General features: G+C 42.1%; 1 protein-coding gene across 1 annotated transcript; it reads left to right on the top strand.

The window, feature by feature from the left end:
• The first annotated feature begins 2,646 nt into the window (after nt 1-2,646).
• CLDN23 (claudin 23) lies at nt 2,647-3,907 on the top strand. The gene has a single exon (XM_082274373.1). It carries the CDS (start codon nt 3,015-3,017, stop codon nt 3,894-3,896), a length of 882 nt encoding a protein of 293 aa, XP_082130499.1. The 5' UTR covers nt 2,647-3,014; the 3' UTR covers nt 3,897-3,907.
• The last annotated feature ends 8,299 nt before the right edge of the window (nt 3,908-12,206 follow it).

Raw genomic sequence — 12,206 nt, 5'->3', positions numbered from 1 at the left:
TCTGCGGCTCCGCCGTGCCGGTTTAGGAGATATTAATTGTACCTACAGGTAAGCCTTATTATAGGCTTACCTATAGGTAAAAGTGTCAAAAAGTGGGATACTACCGCTTTAAGTGATCATTTTTTTATGTATAAGTCTCCTTTAACTGCTTGCCGACCGCCCACAGTATATTTACTGCGGCAGTCAGCCCCTCCTGGGCAAAGCGACGTAGTGCTACGTCGCTCGCCCAGGAGCCTGCAGGGGGCGAGTGCGCGCCGCCGGAGGCGCGCTTCCGCCCCCGCTTGTTCCCCTGCATCCCCGCGCGTGTGACCGGCGGCTCCGATGTCCACCGGTCACTCGCGATCTCCCGGTGGAGAGGGAGAAAGGCAGGAGGCTGATGTAAACAAAGCCGCCTGTCATTCTCCCTGGTGTAACAGCAGAGATAATGCGCTCCTGCTATGTAGGATTGTATGTCTCTGTGGTTACATCACAAGCCACGCCCCTTTACAGTTAGAAGTTAGCCACGCCCCTAGGGACACACTTAACCCCTTGATCACTAATAAAGTTAACCCCTTCCCTGCCAGTGTCATTTTTACAGTAACAGTGCATATGTATAGCACTGATTACTGTAGTAATGTCACTGGTACCCCCAAAAGTGTCAAAAATGTTAGTCAGGGGTCCGATCTGTCCGCCGCAATGTCGCAGTTCCGCAAAAAAAATTGCAGATCGCCGCCATTACTCATTAAAAAAAACAATAAATAAAAATGACAAAAATCTTTCCCTTAGTAAACGCAATAACTTTTGCGCAAACCAATCAAAATACGCTTTTTTTTTACCAAAATTTTTTACCAAAAATATGTAGCAGAAAACAAATTGGCCTGAAATGTTAAAAAATTTTGATTTTTACATTTTTTTGGGGGGGAATTTCATATAAAAAAATGTGAAAAATATTATTTTTTCAAAATTGACGCTCTTTTTTTCTTTATAGTGCAAAAAGTAAAAATCGCACAGGTGATTAAATACCACCAAAAGAAAGCTCTGTTTGTGGGGAAAGAAGGACGTCAATTTCATTTGGGTACAGCGTTGCACGGCCGTGCAATTGTCCGTTAAAGTCACGCAGTGCCGAATCGCAAAATAGGGCCTGTTCAGGAAGGGGGTAAAATCTTCCGGGGTTTAAGTGGTTATGGGGGCGTGGCAGGGGGTGTGTCTTATGTCTTGTGCCTATACACTTTTGCTAATAGGTGTCTCTCATTCCCATTTCAAAAAGTTGGGAGGTATGTCTCTGGCAGGTCTAGGAAAATGTCATTTGTCTGCTTATCTTGCTGATCTCTCTACTTCCATACTTTAAGTCACAATCTGCTTCTCTCATGACTGATTTTTTTTTTTTATTAAATTCACACAGAAGCAGACAGAAGCGGAAGTTTCCTTCAGGTGTCAGCAAACATTCTATTTCCTCCTGTTTGTGGAAATGCACAGTTATGTGATGATCACACAGGATTATTAGAGCCTTGGTCAAGCAAGAGACTATCAGCTGTCAGGTTAGCAGCCCCTCCCCTAGGATTGTTGTGCTCCGAGGTCCCGCCCCCTCTTCCTTCTCCGTACACAATACAGTTTCTGTCAAGCCTGTTGGAGTGGTTTCGCTGCACTTAAAGGGGAATCCACACGAAGAGGAGCAGAATCTCAAACGGCAACTGTTCAAACTGAAAGGAAACATCCTGCAAGTGATCCCCCCGGAGATCAAAGCTGGCTCCATGTATCCCGATCACTGACAGCTCATCCCTGGAAGGTAAACTTTTTATATGGATCGGAGAATTTATGACTAAGGCTAATCAGTCAGCAAATCTTGAATGAACTTTCTTTGCATTTCTCAGGTGTGGAGTAGATGCCATCGCTAGTGCATTGCACAGATCTGGATTACAAATTGCATTGCTGGATTACTGAAAGCATTATACAAAGGCTGTAGAAGATCTAAGTACCTGCACTGGCATCCACTGCCTGGGAGTTGGAAAAGTTCCAGGCTACTGATATCTTAGATTGGAAAGATCATATACCACAGATCGAAGGACCATATATACATAGATCAGAGGGATCATTTATTCATAGAGCTAAATGCTCATCTATTCATAGATACAAAGGATATTTTATTTGTAGACCTGAATATTGAGAGACTTCAAGGACCATATATTCATGACTTGAAGTACAGTATATTCATAGATCTGAAGGATCATATATTCAGAAATCTGAAGGACCATATATTCATAGATCAGAAGGACCATATATTCATAGATCTAAAGGATCACATATTCAAAGACTTGAATATTAATTGAACATAAGGATCAAATATTCATAGATCTGAAGGATCATATATTCATAAATCGGAAGGACCATATATCATATATTCACAGATCTGAAGGATCATATATTCAGAAATCTGAAGGACCATATATTCATAGATCAGAAGGATCCTATATTCAAAGACTTGAATATTCATTGAACATAAGGATCAAATATTCATAGATCTGAAGGATCATTCATAAATCGGAAGGACCATATATTCACAGATCTGAAGGATTATATATTCATAGATCTGAAAGACCATATATTCAAAGATAGACAGGATCCCTTATTCATAGTCCTGAATATTCATAGACTTAAAGGACCATATATTAATTGATCCAAAGCTTCATATATTCATAGACCTGAAGGATAATATATTTATAAATCTGAAGGACCATATATTCACCGATTTGAAGGGCGATATATTCATAGATTGGAGGGATCAATAATTCATAGACCTAAATATTCATAGACCTAAAGGACCATGTATTCATAGATCCGAAGGTTCAGATATTCATAGACCAGAAGGATAATTTATTTATAGATCTGAAGGACCATACATTCATAGATCTAAAGGATCACATATTTAAAGACTTGAATATTAATTGACCTTAAGGGTTATATAGTCATCAAAGACCTTAAGGACAATATATTCATAGATCTGAAGGGCTATATCTTCATAGATCTGAAAGAGCAAAATGAGGACCCCTGCAGCAATGATTGTTGGCATGGTGCTGGCCCCTTGTGGGTTAGTGCTTACCCTCACTGCTACTGTAGCACCCAATTGGATCACGCTGGGCAACCTGCCCAATCTTGCCTCCGACGTCCAGTACACCCAAGGCATTTGGGACATCTGCCAAGTATCAACCTTAAATCAGAACATACAGTGTGGAATGTCCAACAGTAACTACTTCAGTTTACAAGTGGTGCAAGTTGCCAGGGGAATGATGATCACCTCCCTAATTGTCACAGGGATTGGTATTGCATTGGCATCTTGGGGTGTGCGCTGCTGGGAGGACATACCACATTTCCTTATATCAGCTTTTGGTGGCGTTGTCATTTTCATCTCAGGATTGCTCTCTCTGATTCCTATCTCATGGTACAACTATATAATGTATAATTGGCTGAACACTGACATAGTAAGTAAAGCACCAAACATTTCCGTAGGCTACGGCTTGGTGTTGGGGTACATAGGCAGCTGCATGGAGATAATAGCAGGATTCTCACTTATGCTCTGCTTTGTGCCACCTTGCCAGAAGTGCATCAAAAAGAAGGGAAAACCCACAGCTTCCATGTACTATAGCAAAAAACAGATGTCTAATAAAAATGGGGACCCCAGCCAGGTCTACAGTATCCAGAGCAGATATACCCAGGATGACCGCAACCCTAACCAAGTTGGCTACAGCATACAGAACGACAATTACCGACATGATCCTGGAAGTAGAAAAGCTAATTCTGCCATTTCCAGCCCTAAATCCTACACCAACCCTATGGATGTGACAGCTGGTGAGTACCATAGAAGTTACAGCAGACCAGGGAGCCAGCTGAGTTCTCTACCTTGTGACTCAGATCTGCTGTAGACCATTGGAAAGCCACCACCTGCTCAGGGGTACCTCTGCACACTTGCACTATGGATTGCTAAGTACAATTTCCATAATCCTGGAACAGGATAAATAATGAAGGAATTTATCTCTCTGAATGTGCACAGTTTTTATTTTAGTATTTTTTTCACAAAGGTGCGTATTTTTTTAAAGACTCCATATATGAAGGTTTGCAGCGATTTGATTTATATGTAATCATTAAGAAAATCAACCAAAATACAATTAGAAAATCAAAATAAATACATTTTATTAATGCATAGTTATATTTTCTTTACTGTGATATTTTAACGATTAGCTTGCATTCCTGTATTCCTGGTGATTTTTAAGTTTTTTTTTTTTTTTCAGGCATACTGCAGGCATTTTACAGGCATTTTTGCACATGTATCAAGCTTTAAGCTGGATACACACAATGAAACGTTTGTTCTTTGATTTCCTTTAGATTTACCTTCAACTACGTAGTGCAAAGCCCTGCCTGATTGCATACTAATTGAAAGTGTTTGGGTTTGACCTCCATATATGGTTTTGGTAATTCTAAAGGAAAAAATCTAAAGAAAATTGTATAGTGTGTATCCAGCTTTAGGCCCCTTTCACACAGGCGGACCGTTCAGATCCACCTGTTCGTTTTTTTGGTGGATCTGAACAGTCCCCCCATGCATTCCTATGGGGCATCGGATGGCAGCGGAGACATGTCCGCTGACATCCGATCCGATCCGTAAAATCTGGACGGATGGAAACCCTATTTTCCATCCGTCCAGCGGATCGGATCAGATGGGAATCGGATGAGAACGGGCCGACAGTCCGTTCCCATCCAATTCCCCCATAGAGATGCATGGGGAACTGACAGCTGTGTCTCCGCACACAGCACAGAGACACAGCTGTCATCCTCCTGCTCAGTGGGGGATCGGCGGCTCAATCCCCCGCTGAGAAAAACAGCATCCGTCCGACGGACGGATAGTGTGAAAGGAGCCTTAGGAGTTCCCTAGGCTGGGCAAGAGCGGAACAATTCTATAGGAGGGGAAACGTTTGGCAGTGGTAAAAGTACTTGCAAAAACACACGTATTGTGCGTTTACAGGTGCTCCACTAAGTGCCGGTTCACATTTGTGTGATTGCGGAGATCGCATGTAATTCGGAGCGCACTGCTCCTAAATGACATGCGATCTCATGTGCAGTGCGAATTTCAGCCATACACTTTGTATGGCTGAATTCGCACCGCATCCGCAATAAACACGCACATGAGGCTTTTTTTTCACCCGCAGCAGAATCGGATCGCATAGTGGTTCACACTAGTGCGATCCGATTCTGTGCGAACTTGCAGATCGCACTGCGATATGCAGTCGCAACTGGGGGGTGCCGTTAACTTTTAATCGACACCTCCTGCGTATCGCATATGGCAGCGTGAACTGCCAGAGGTGCGGATGCGATGCGGGATCACGCTGCATATTCGCAGCGTTCCCGCATCGCACAAATGTGAACCGGCACTTAAAGTCTATTGGGCCAAAAGCACCTGGACACACAAAAAAAAAAAAAGCTGATATACTTTTTTTTTAGCATAGGCGTAAGGCAAGCATACAATTGTAAACAGGGACAATTAGAAAGAATGGGATTCTGCATGTTGATTGTCATCAGACGTAGACAGGGTAGGGAAAAGAGCACCATAACGTTCAAGTGTGAATGGGGGCTTTGTCTACATAGGAAGCAATAGACCATGGACTAAGATAGATTTTTTTCAACCTCACTGAATATGTAACTATGTAACTATGAAACCATGTGTAGCTGCTGCTACATACAATATATTGACAGACTGGTTACAACATAGATCAATCATATTCTAATTCTGTCTGTGATTGATTTACATTATATGCTTTCAAAATGTCATTGTGTCAAAAGTATTTAAAATAGAACTATAGGCAAAACTTTTTTTTTTTTCATTTTGGATAGCGTAAGAGACGATTATAACCCCTGTCAGTTTTTTTTTCAGCCATTTGTATCCCATTGTGGAAATTTCCCTTCACTTCATGTCCCAGAGACAAACAGGAAGTGAGTGGAAATCTCTGCAAATTAAAGCAGAGTTCCAGTCCCCCAAGTAATTTTTTTTTAAATACTCTGCTGCAATTTCGGTCACTTTATCTGTAACATTACTATATTATATACAGTGTAGTCCTTCCAATTTGTTTTTAAATAAAAAATAAATACATTGATCTCGGAAGCTGGCAGGGTCCATGTCCACTGTGGGCATCTGAAGCCCTCCTGTATCTCTTTCCAGGAATAGGCGCAGCTGGCTACCCAGCATGCACCTCCCGATCTCGCGCCTGTGTGGTAATGCCGCCGCGCGAGTCTCCTTCCTCCTGACATGTTGCCATAGCAACTCCTCCCATTCGCATAATAAGTGCGAGATTTCAGCATTAAGCCACTCCCATGGACTGCTGGGCTACATGATGCCAATATCCCAGGTGTCCATTGGAAGTGCCTAATGACGTAATCGCCTAGGGGGAGGGAGCCGGAGGTGCTCCAGAAGATACCTAAATAATTACCATTTTACAATATAAAGCGGATGTGCATTTGATTTATTGTATCTTAAATGAGTGGAACTCCGCTTTAAGGGAAATCTTTGAGGACCCCCAGATCACCGGAACTAGTGTCCCTATTAGAAGATTTCCCCCCTATTACTTTATTGGGGACAACCCAAAATTTGGGATTTTCTTTTACTTTCACTTACAATGATAATGATAAACAGGACAAATAGAGAGGATGAATCTCCCTAATGGGGGCACAGACTGCAATAAGACCTGACAGATTTTGTAATCCCTCTCCACTCTATCCAAAGCTAAAAAAAAAAGTTTTGCCTTTAGTTATACTTTAAAGCAGTTTTAATCCCAAAAGCAAACATTTATTATATTGCAGTTTACCAATTCTTAGTTGTGATGGCTGCATTTGTTTCCTTTTTTTTAGGCTTTCCTTTTATTTTCATCTGGTGATCCAGCCAGTAAGTCTGTTTTTCAAAAGAACAAACTCTCTTGCAGTTACAGGGATGAGACAGACCATTTAACACTGGCAGGGGTGCTTAAAACGATCATCCTTTATTTATATCTGTAAAACCTTTATCCCAAAAGGAAAAATATAGTTTGCTGGAACTGATTATAAAGTTTTAGCTGGAGTTCAGCTTCAATTTGCCAGTGTGTTTAAATCTGCTAGTACTTCTAACACTCCCCTCCCCCAGGACTGACAATGCTGCTATCCGAAAGTGCCCTCTGTGCTCCTTCATCCAGAGTGGGGGCACTGTAATACAGGAGGTGTGTTACTGCCAGATCACCAGGTGAAAACAGAGGGGAAAAAAGCATAAAAAAAAACAAATGCAGCCACTACATTTAGCTGCATTCACACTTGAGCGTAGCGTTTTTTCGCACGTTTTTACAGCGATTTTCAGGCGTTTTTTTCAGGCGTTTTTGAAGGTAGGCATTGACATCTATCAAAAACGCTGGTAATCAGCCCAAAAAGAAGCTCATGTACTTTTTTCAGCTACAGGCGTTTTGCAAAACGCTCAGATGTGAACAGGGGCCATTTAAATGAATAGGGTTTTACTTGTTGGCCGTTTTGGAACTTTTTTTTGGAGCGTTTTTGGAGCTAAAAAACGCTCAAAAACGCCCAGAATGGAGCCCAGGATTGGTAAGCTGCAACATAGTACATTTTTGGGTTTAGTACCGCTTTCAGATAAAAAAACTTTATAAATGGGCCTATTCTGATATATATGGATTATGGATTATGGATTTGATTTTTAACTACAATAAATGTATTCGATGAAGGATTGATTTTTCACCTCTGAGGTAAAGGTTAGTCTGTGAAATTGGTGGTCATTTGCCTATTCCGCTGTGCTGAATGTAAACCTGTCATGACTGAAACATAAGAGCTGCCGTTTTGCTGAATCTCCTGAAAGTACTCGTTTCCTGGCTGTTATGCTGACTCACTAGCTTTGAGTCACTGGCCTTGAAACATGAATATTTGCGTTACAGCCAGGCAACTAAAAGCCTGATGGGAAATTGCAGCCTCTATGTTTTTCTCATGACAGGTTCGCTTCAGGGGGTGAACTACCTAAATTAAAATATAACTAGAGGAAAAACTTTTTTTCTTAAGTTTTGGATATAGTGGAGAGGGATTAGAACACCTGTCAGGTTTTTATTGCTGTCTGTGTTCCCGCTAGGCCCCTTTCACACTTGTGCCACTTGTCCTGCAAAGTTGCATGACAAGTCGTACTCCATGATTTCCAATGAGTACGTTCATATCTGGGCTACTTCAAAATAGTCCCTGGGCTGATTTGAATGCCTTTTGAGGTCCATAGACAAAGGCATTGCTTTAAGTCCAGTCAAAATCGTGGCATAATTGCGTCAAAATTGCGGTAAAATTGCACGACTTTTAGGTGGCATAAGTGCTGAAAGGGGCCTTAAGGAGATTCACCCTCTTTATTTGTCCTCTTTACCATTAGCATTGAAATTGAAAGTAAAAGAACAATCGCAAATTTTGGGTTGTCCCCAGAAAATAAATAGAGGGGAAATTTTTCATTGGGGACACTAGTTCTGGTGTCCTGAGGGTCCCCAAGGAATTCCCTTAATTTGCAGAAATTTCCTCTCACTTCCTGTTTGGCTATGGGACAGGAAGTGAAAGGAAATCTCCCTAATGGGACATGGATAGCGAAAAAAATCTGACAGGAGTTATAACCCTTCCTTACTCTATCCAAAATGATAAAAAAAAAAAAAAAAAAAAAAAAAAAACGTTCTGCCTATAGTTCCACTTTAATACTCTTACGTATAGCATGTTAAATATTTTGTATCTCCGTGAAGGTGAGACTGCTTTGAACTTTTGAATTCATGCTTGCTGTTTGTTCCTGTGCTGATTTAGGATAATAGGGAGTCTATAGGAGGGGGACTGAGTTTGTGTTTGCATAAGCCACAGGGAAGTCAAGGAGTGGCCACACACAGCTGAGATTTTTTATTTTTCCCCATTCGTATAAAACATGGGGACTCATCAAACAGAGACTTCTAGTATCAATGTGTTCTTATCAGTGGCGGCTGGTGCATTGGGGGCGCAGGTGCGCCGCCCCCCCCCCATCCATGTGTCCCGCCCCCTAATCTACATGCAGGGTGCCGGACGCATGGATTCCAATGGTTTTTTTTTTTTTGAAGCGTGTGATTAGAGCCAGAGGCTCTAATAGGCTTCAAAAGAGGGTGGGCTCGGGGCGCAGAGCACTGCGCCCTGGGCCCACCCAGTTGTGTGACTATAGCGAATGAATATTAGCTATTGCCACACTGATTCTCCTCCTGGCCAATCAGGAAGCGGGTCCTGAGACCCGTTTCCCGGTTGGCCAAAAAGAAAAGCCATGCTATTGGCCAAGGAGCGGAGGAGGAGACTGAGGAGGAAGCCGCCGCTGCCTGCCCAGGGTGAGTGAGCTGGCGACCGGGGGGGGGGGGTACAGTGCGGGCTGCCCATTGCCCCCCGGCCCATGAAGCACCAGCCGCCACTGGTTCTTATTAGAATCTGCAATACTTTTCTTCCACAAATCACTTGCAATCAGAATAAAGTCTGAATCTGAGTGGTGACAGACCAATTGGGTCTTAAAGTAGTATAGGCAAAACCTTTTTTTTTTCAGTTTGGATAGAGCAAAGGGAGGGTTAAAACCCCTGTCAGTTTTTTCCCCATCTGTGCCTTATTGAGGAGATTTACCTTCACTTCCTGCCCCATAGCCACAACAGGAAGTGGGAAGTTAGCTTTGGTGGGAACCAGAACTAGTGTCCCCATTGAAATTTAAATTTCTGTTCTGGTGACAACCCAAAATTTGGGAATTTCTTTAGGGGGCCAGTTCACACCACATGCAGTCCAGTGCGTTTTTTTCTCTGCATCAAAAACGCACGGAAAGTAGATTAAGTGGTTTCCAATGGCATAGTTCACACCAGTGCTTGCAGTTTCAGTGCATTCCAGTTCCAGAAAAAAAGGTAGAACATGCTGCATTTTTCCTGCACTGGACTGTACTGGAACGCTGTAAAACGCATCAAAAACGCACTGGAACACACCAAAAACGCACTGGAAAGCACATGTCCTTTTCTGTGATAACAGTAAATAGGACAAACAAGAGTGTTAATCTCCTAAACACAAACAGCAATAAAAATACCTGACAGGTGTTTAATCCTGCTTTGCTCTAAATCTAGAATGTAAAAGTAAAATCTACTTTTGGCCCCGACTCACAGTGTTGTGATGTAAGACACTGCATGTAACTCGCACTGGAATCGGAGCACATGCCTGTGCGAATTACATGCGTCGCCTCTGGGGTGTGATTTGAGCTATGGATTTGTATGGCTCAAATGGCAACACATTCGCACCAAACTGGTGCAGGGCTCTTTTTTTGTTCGCACCAAAATCAGATCACCCATGCGATCTGATTCTGCAAATCGATTTCTGATTTGAAAACTGGTTGTAGGGTGTCGTTAACTTTACATACACTCCGAAATCAGTTCGCATGGACAGGTTGCGATGTGGATGCGATGCCGAATTCCGTAGCGAATTCGCTGTGAATTCGGACCGCATCTAGTGTGACCCTAGGCTTAGTGCTAGTTCACACCACAATCACAGTGCTCAGTGTGCAGTTCAGCATGCACGTTTACATGCATTTATAATGTGTTTGTGGCATGTTTCCAGTGCAGTTTTAATGCAGTTTTTAGCCATTATTTCGTATTTTTCTGAGTTGAATTCAAATACATTTGTGTTGTGTTACAGCGTGTTTAAATGCATTCTGGTGCATTTACTTTTTTTTTGTATTTTTTATAAGCGTGCATGAAAGCACCGCAGTGGTGTAAACCAGGCTGATAATTTTTTATTTTATATGCTTTCATACTGTGTTTTAAAAATGTTTGACTTCATCTGGTGTAAACCAGACCTTAGGGCTAGTTCACACTGCAATCTCTTATTTAAATCTCATATTTAAAGCACGTTTCCTTTTTTGTGTGCTAAGGATATGTGTCTTTACAGACATACTGTAATCACGGTGCCAACTATTGTATGCTTACACACATTTACACACATTCCAGTGCAAAGAAATGCCTCCTGCTGTCTTTTTTTTCCCTGAAAGCAGTGGCACTAACTACAGTGCAATGAACTGGGGTGATTGGAACATTACGTCGGCTTGAAGAAGTGGTTGTATCGGGGTGATGTCTTCAGTTGCAGGCATCACCCTGATACTGTTTTTTATAGCTGACGGACGGCTTTCAGGAGATAGCAACCGATGCGGCTCAGCAGCCGCTCGGCCCTTACCCCAGCGAGCGGGAGGGGACGTCCCCCCCCCCCGCCACCTTCCACGGCTCTGCACGGGTCTCCCGTCCAACCGGGCTGAAACTCCACAAACATTCTGCATGTCCAACACTGTCAAACTCTCAAACAAAAATTTATATTATATTATATATTCATGGGAATGTGGCTTATTTCTTCACAAGGAATATCAGGTGATACATTTAGTATCCTTTCCGTTTTTTTAATAATGTGAATATAAATAATCATTATGATATAGTTGTCTTCCATATATATATATATACAATGTAAATGTACTTATTTTATTCTAATAAAAAACAATATTTATTTTAACTTGAAATCTTGCTGTTATTGTATATTTGTAGAATGTATGTGTAAATTGGCTGTACCCCCAATCTTATTCACTCTACCCATCTCAAATTTAATCCTACACCCCTAACAAAAAAGAAAAAGAAAACAAATAAATACTTAATAGTCTACTCTTTGGAGTCCAGCATTATTTCTCTTGCAATCAAAGTTCTCTGCTCCCGCGCCACAACCTTGAAAGGGGATCCTGCGCATGCGCAGACACACTAGGGGTCAGGGATCTCCCTAAAATAAACCTGCAGCATTTAAACAGTGGTTGATTACATAAACCAACGTCCAGAATAGGTTGTGTAAAAAGCCTTCCAAGGTATTTTGAAAATGTCCACCTCTACTAAACTGTGTTATTTCCTCTTCTGGTGGACAGTTGTTGGCAGGGTCACCCATATCCTTTAGGCTCACTTCAATGATGAGAATTAAAGATGTCACTGCCTTGTCTATCCAACTCATCCAATCAGAAAACGCTTTGCATTCAATCAGAAAATGCAAAACATTCTCTGAATAGCGCCTGTGCCAAGTGGCCGACCTCCTGTGTTCAGAATGTAGCCACTCGGCACAGGAACCTGGAAGCAAGTGGAGACTACTGGAGTAGCAGTGTCTACTTCAGTGTTTTCCAGCTTCCAGGGACATCGGCCAGG

The sequence above is a fragment of the Pelophylax lessonae genome (assembly GCF_965119305.1).
Source record: "Pelophylax lessonae genome assembly, chromosome: 1".
NCBI classification, from domain to species: Eukaryota; Metazoa; Chordata; class Amphibia; order Anura; family Ranidae; genus Pelophylax; species Pelophylax lessonae.
The sequence above is the reverse complement of the archived record's forward strand: the minus strand, read 5'-3'. Positions and strand labels throughout refer to the sequence as shown.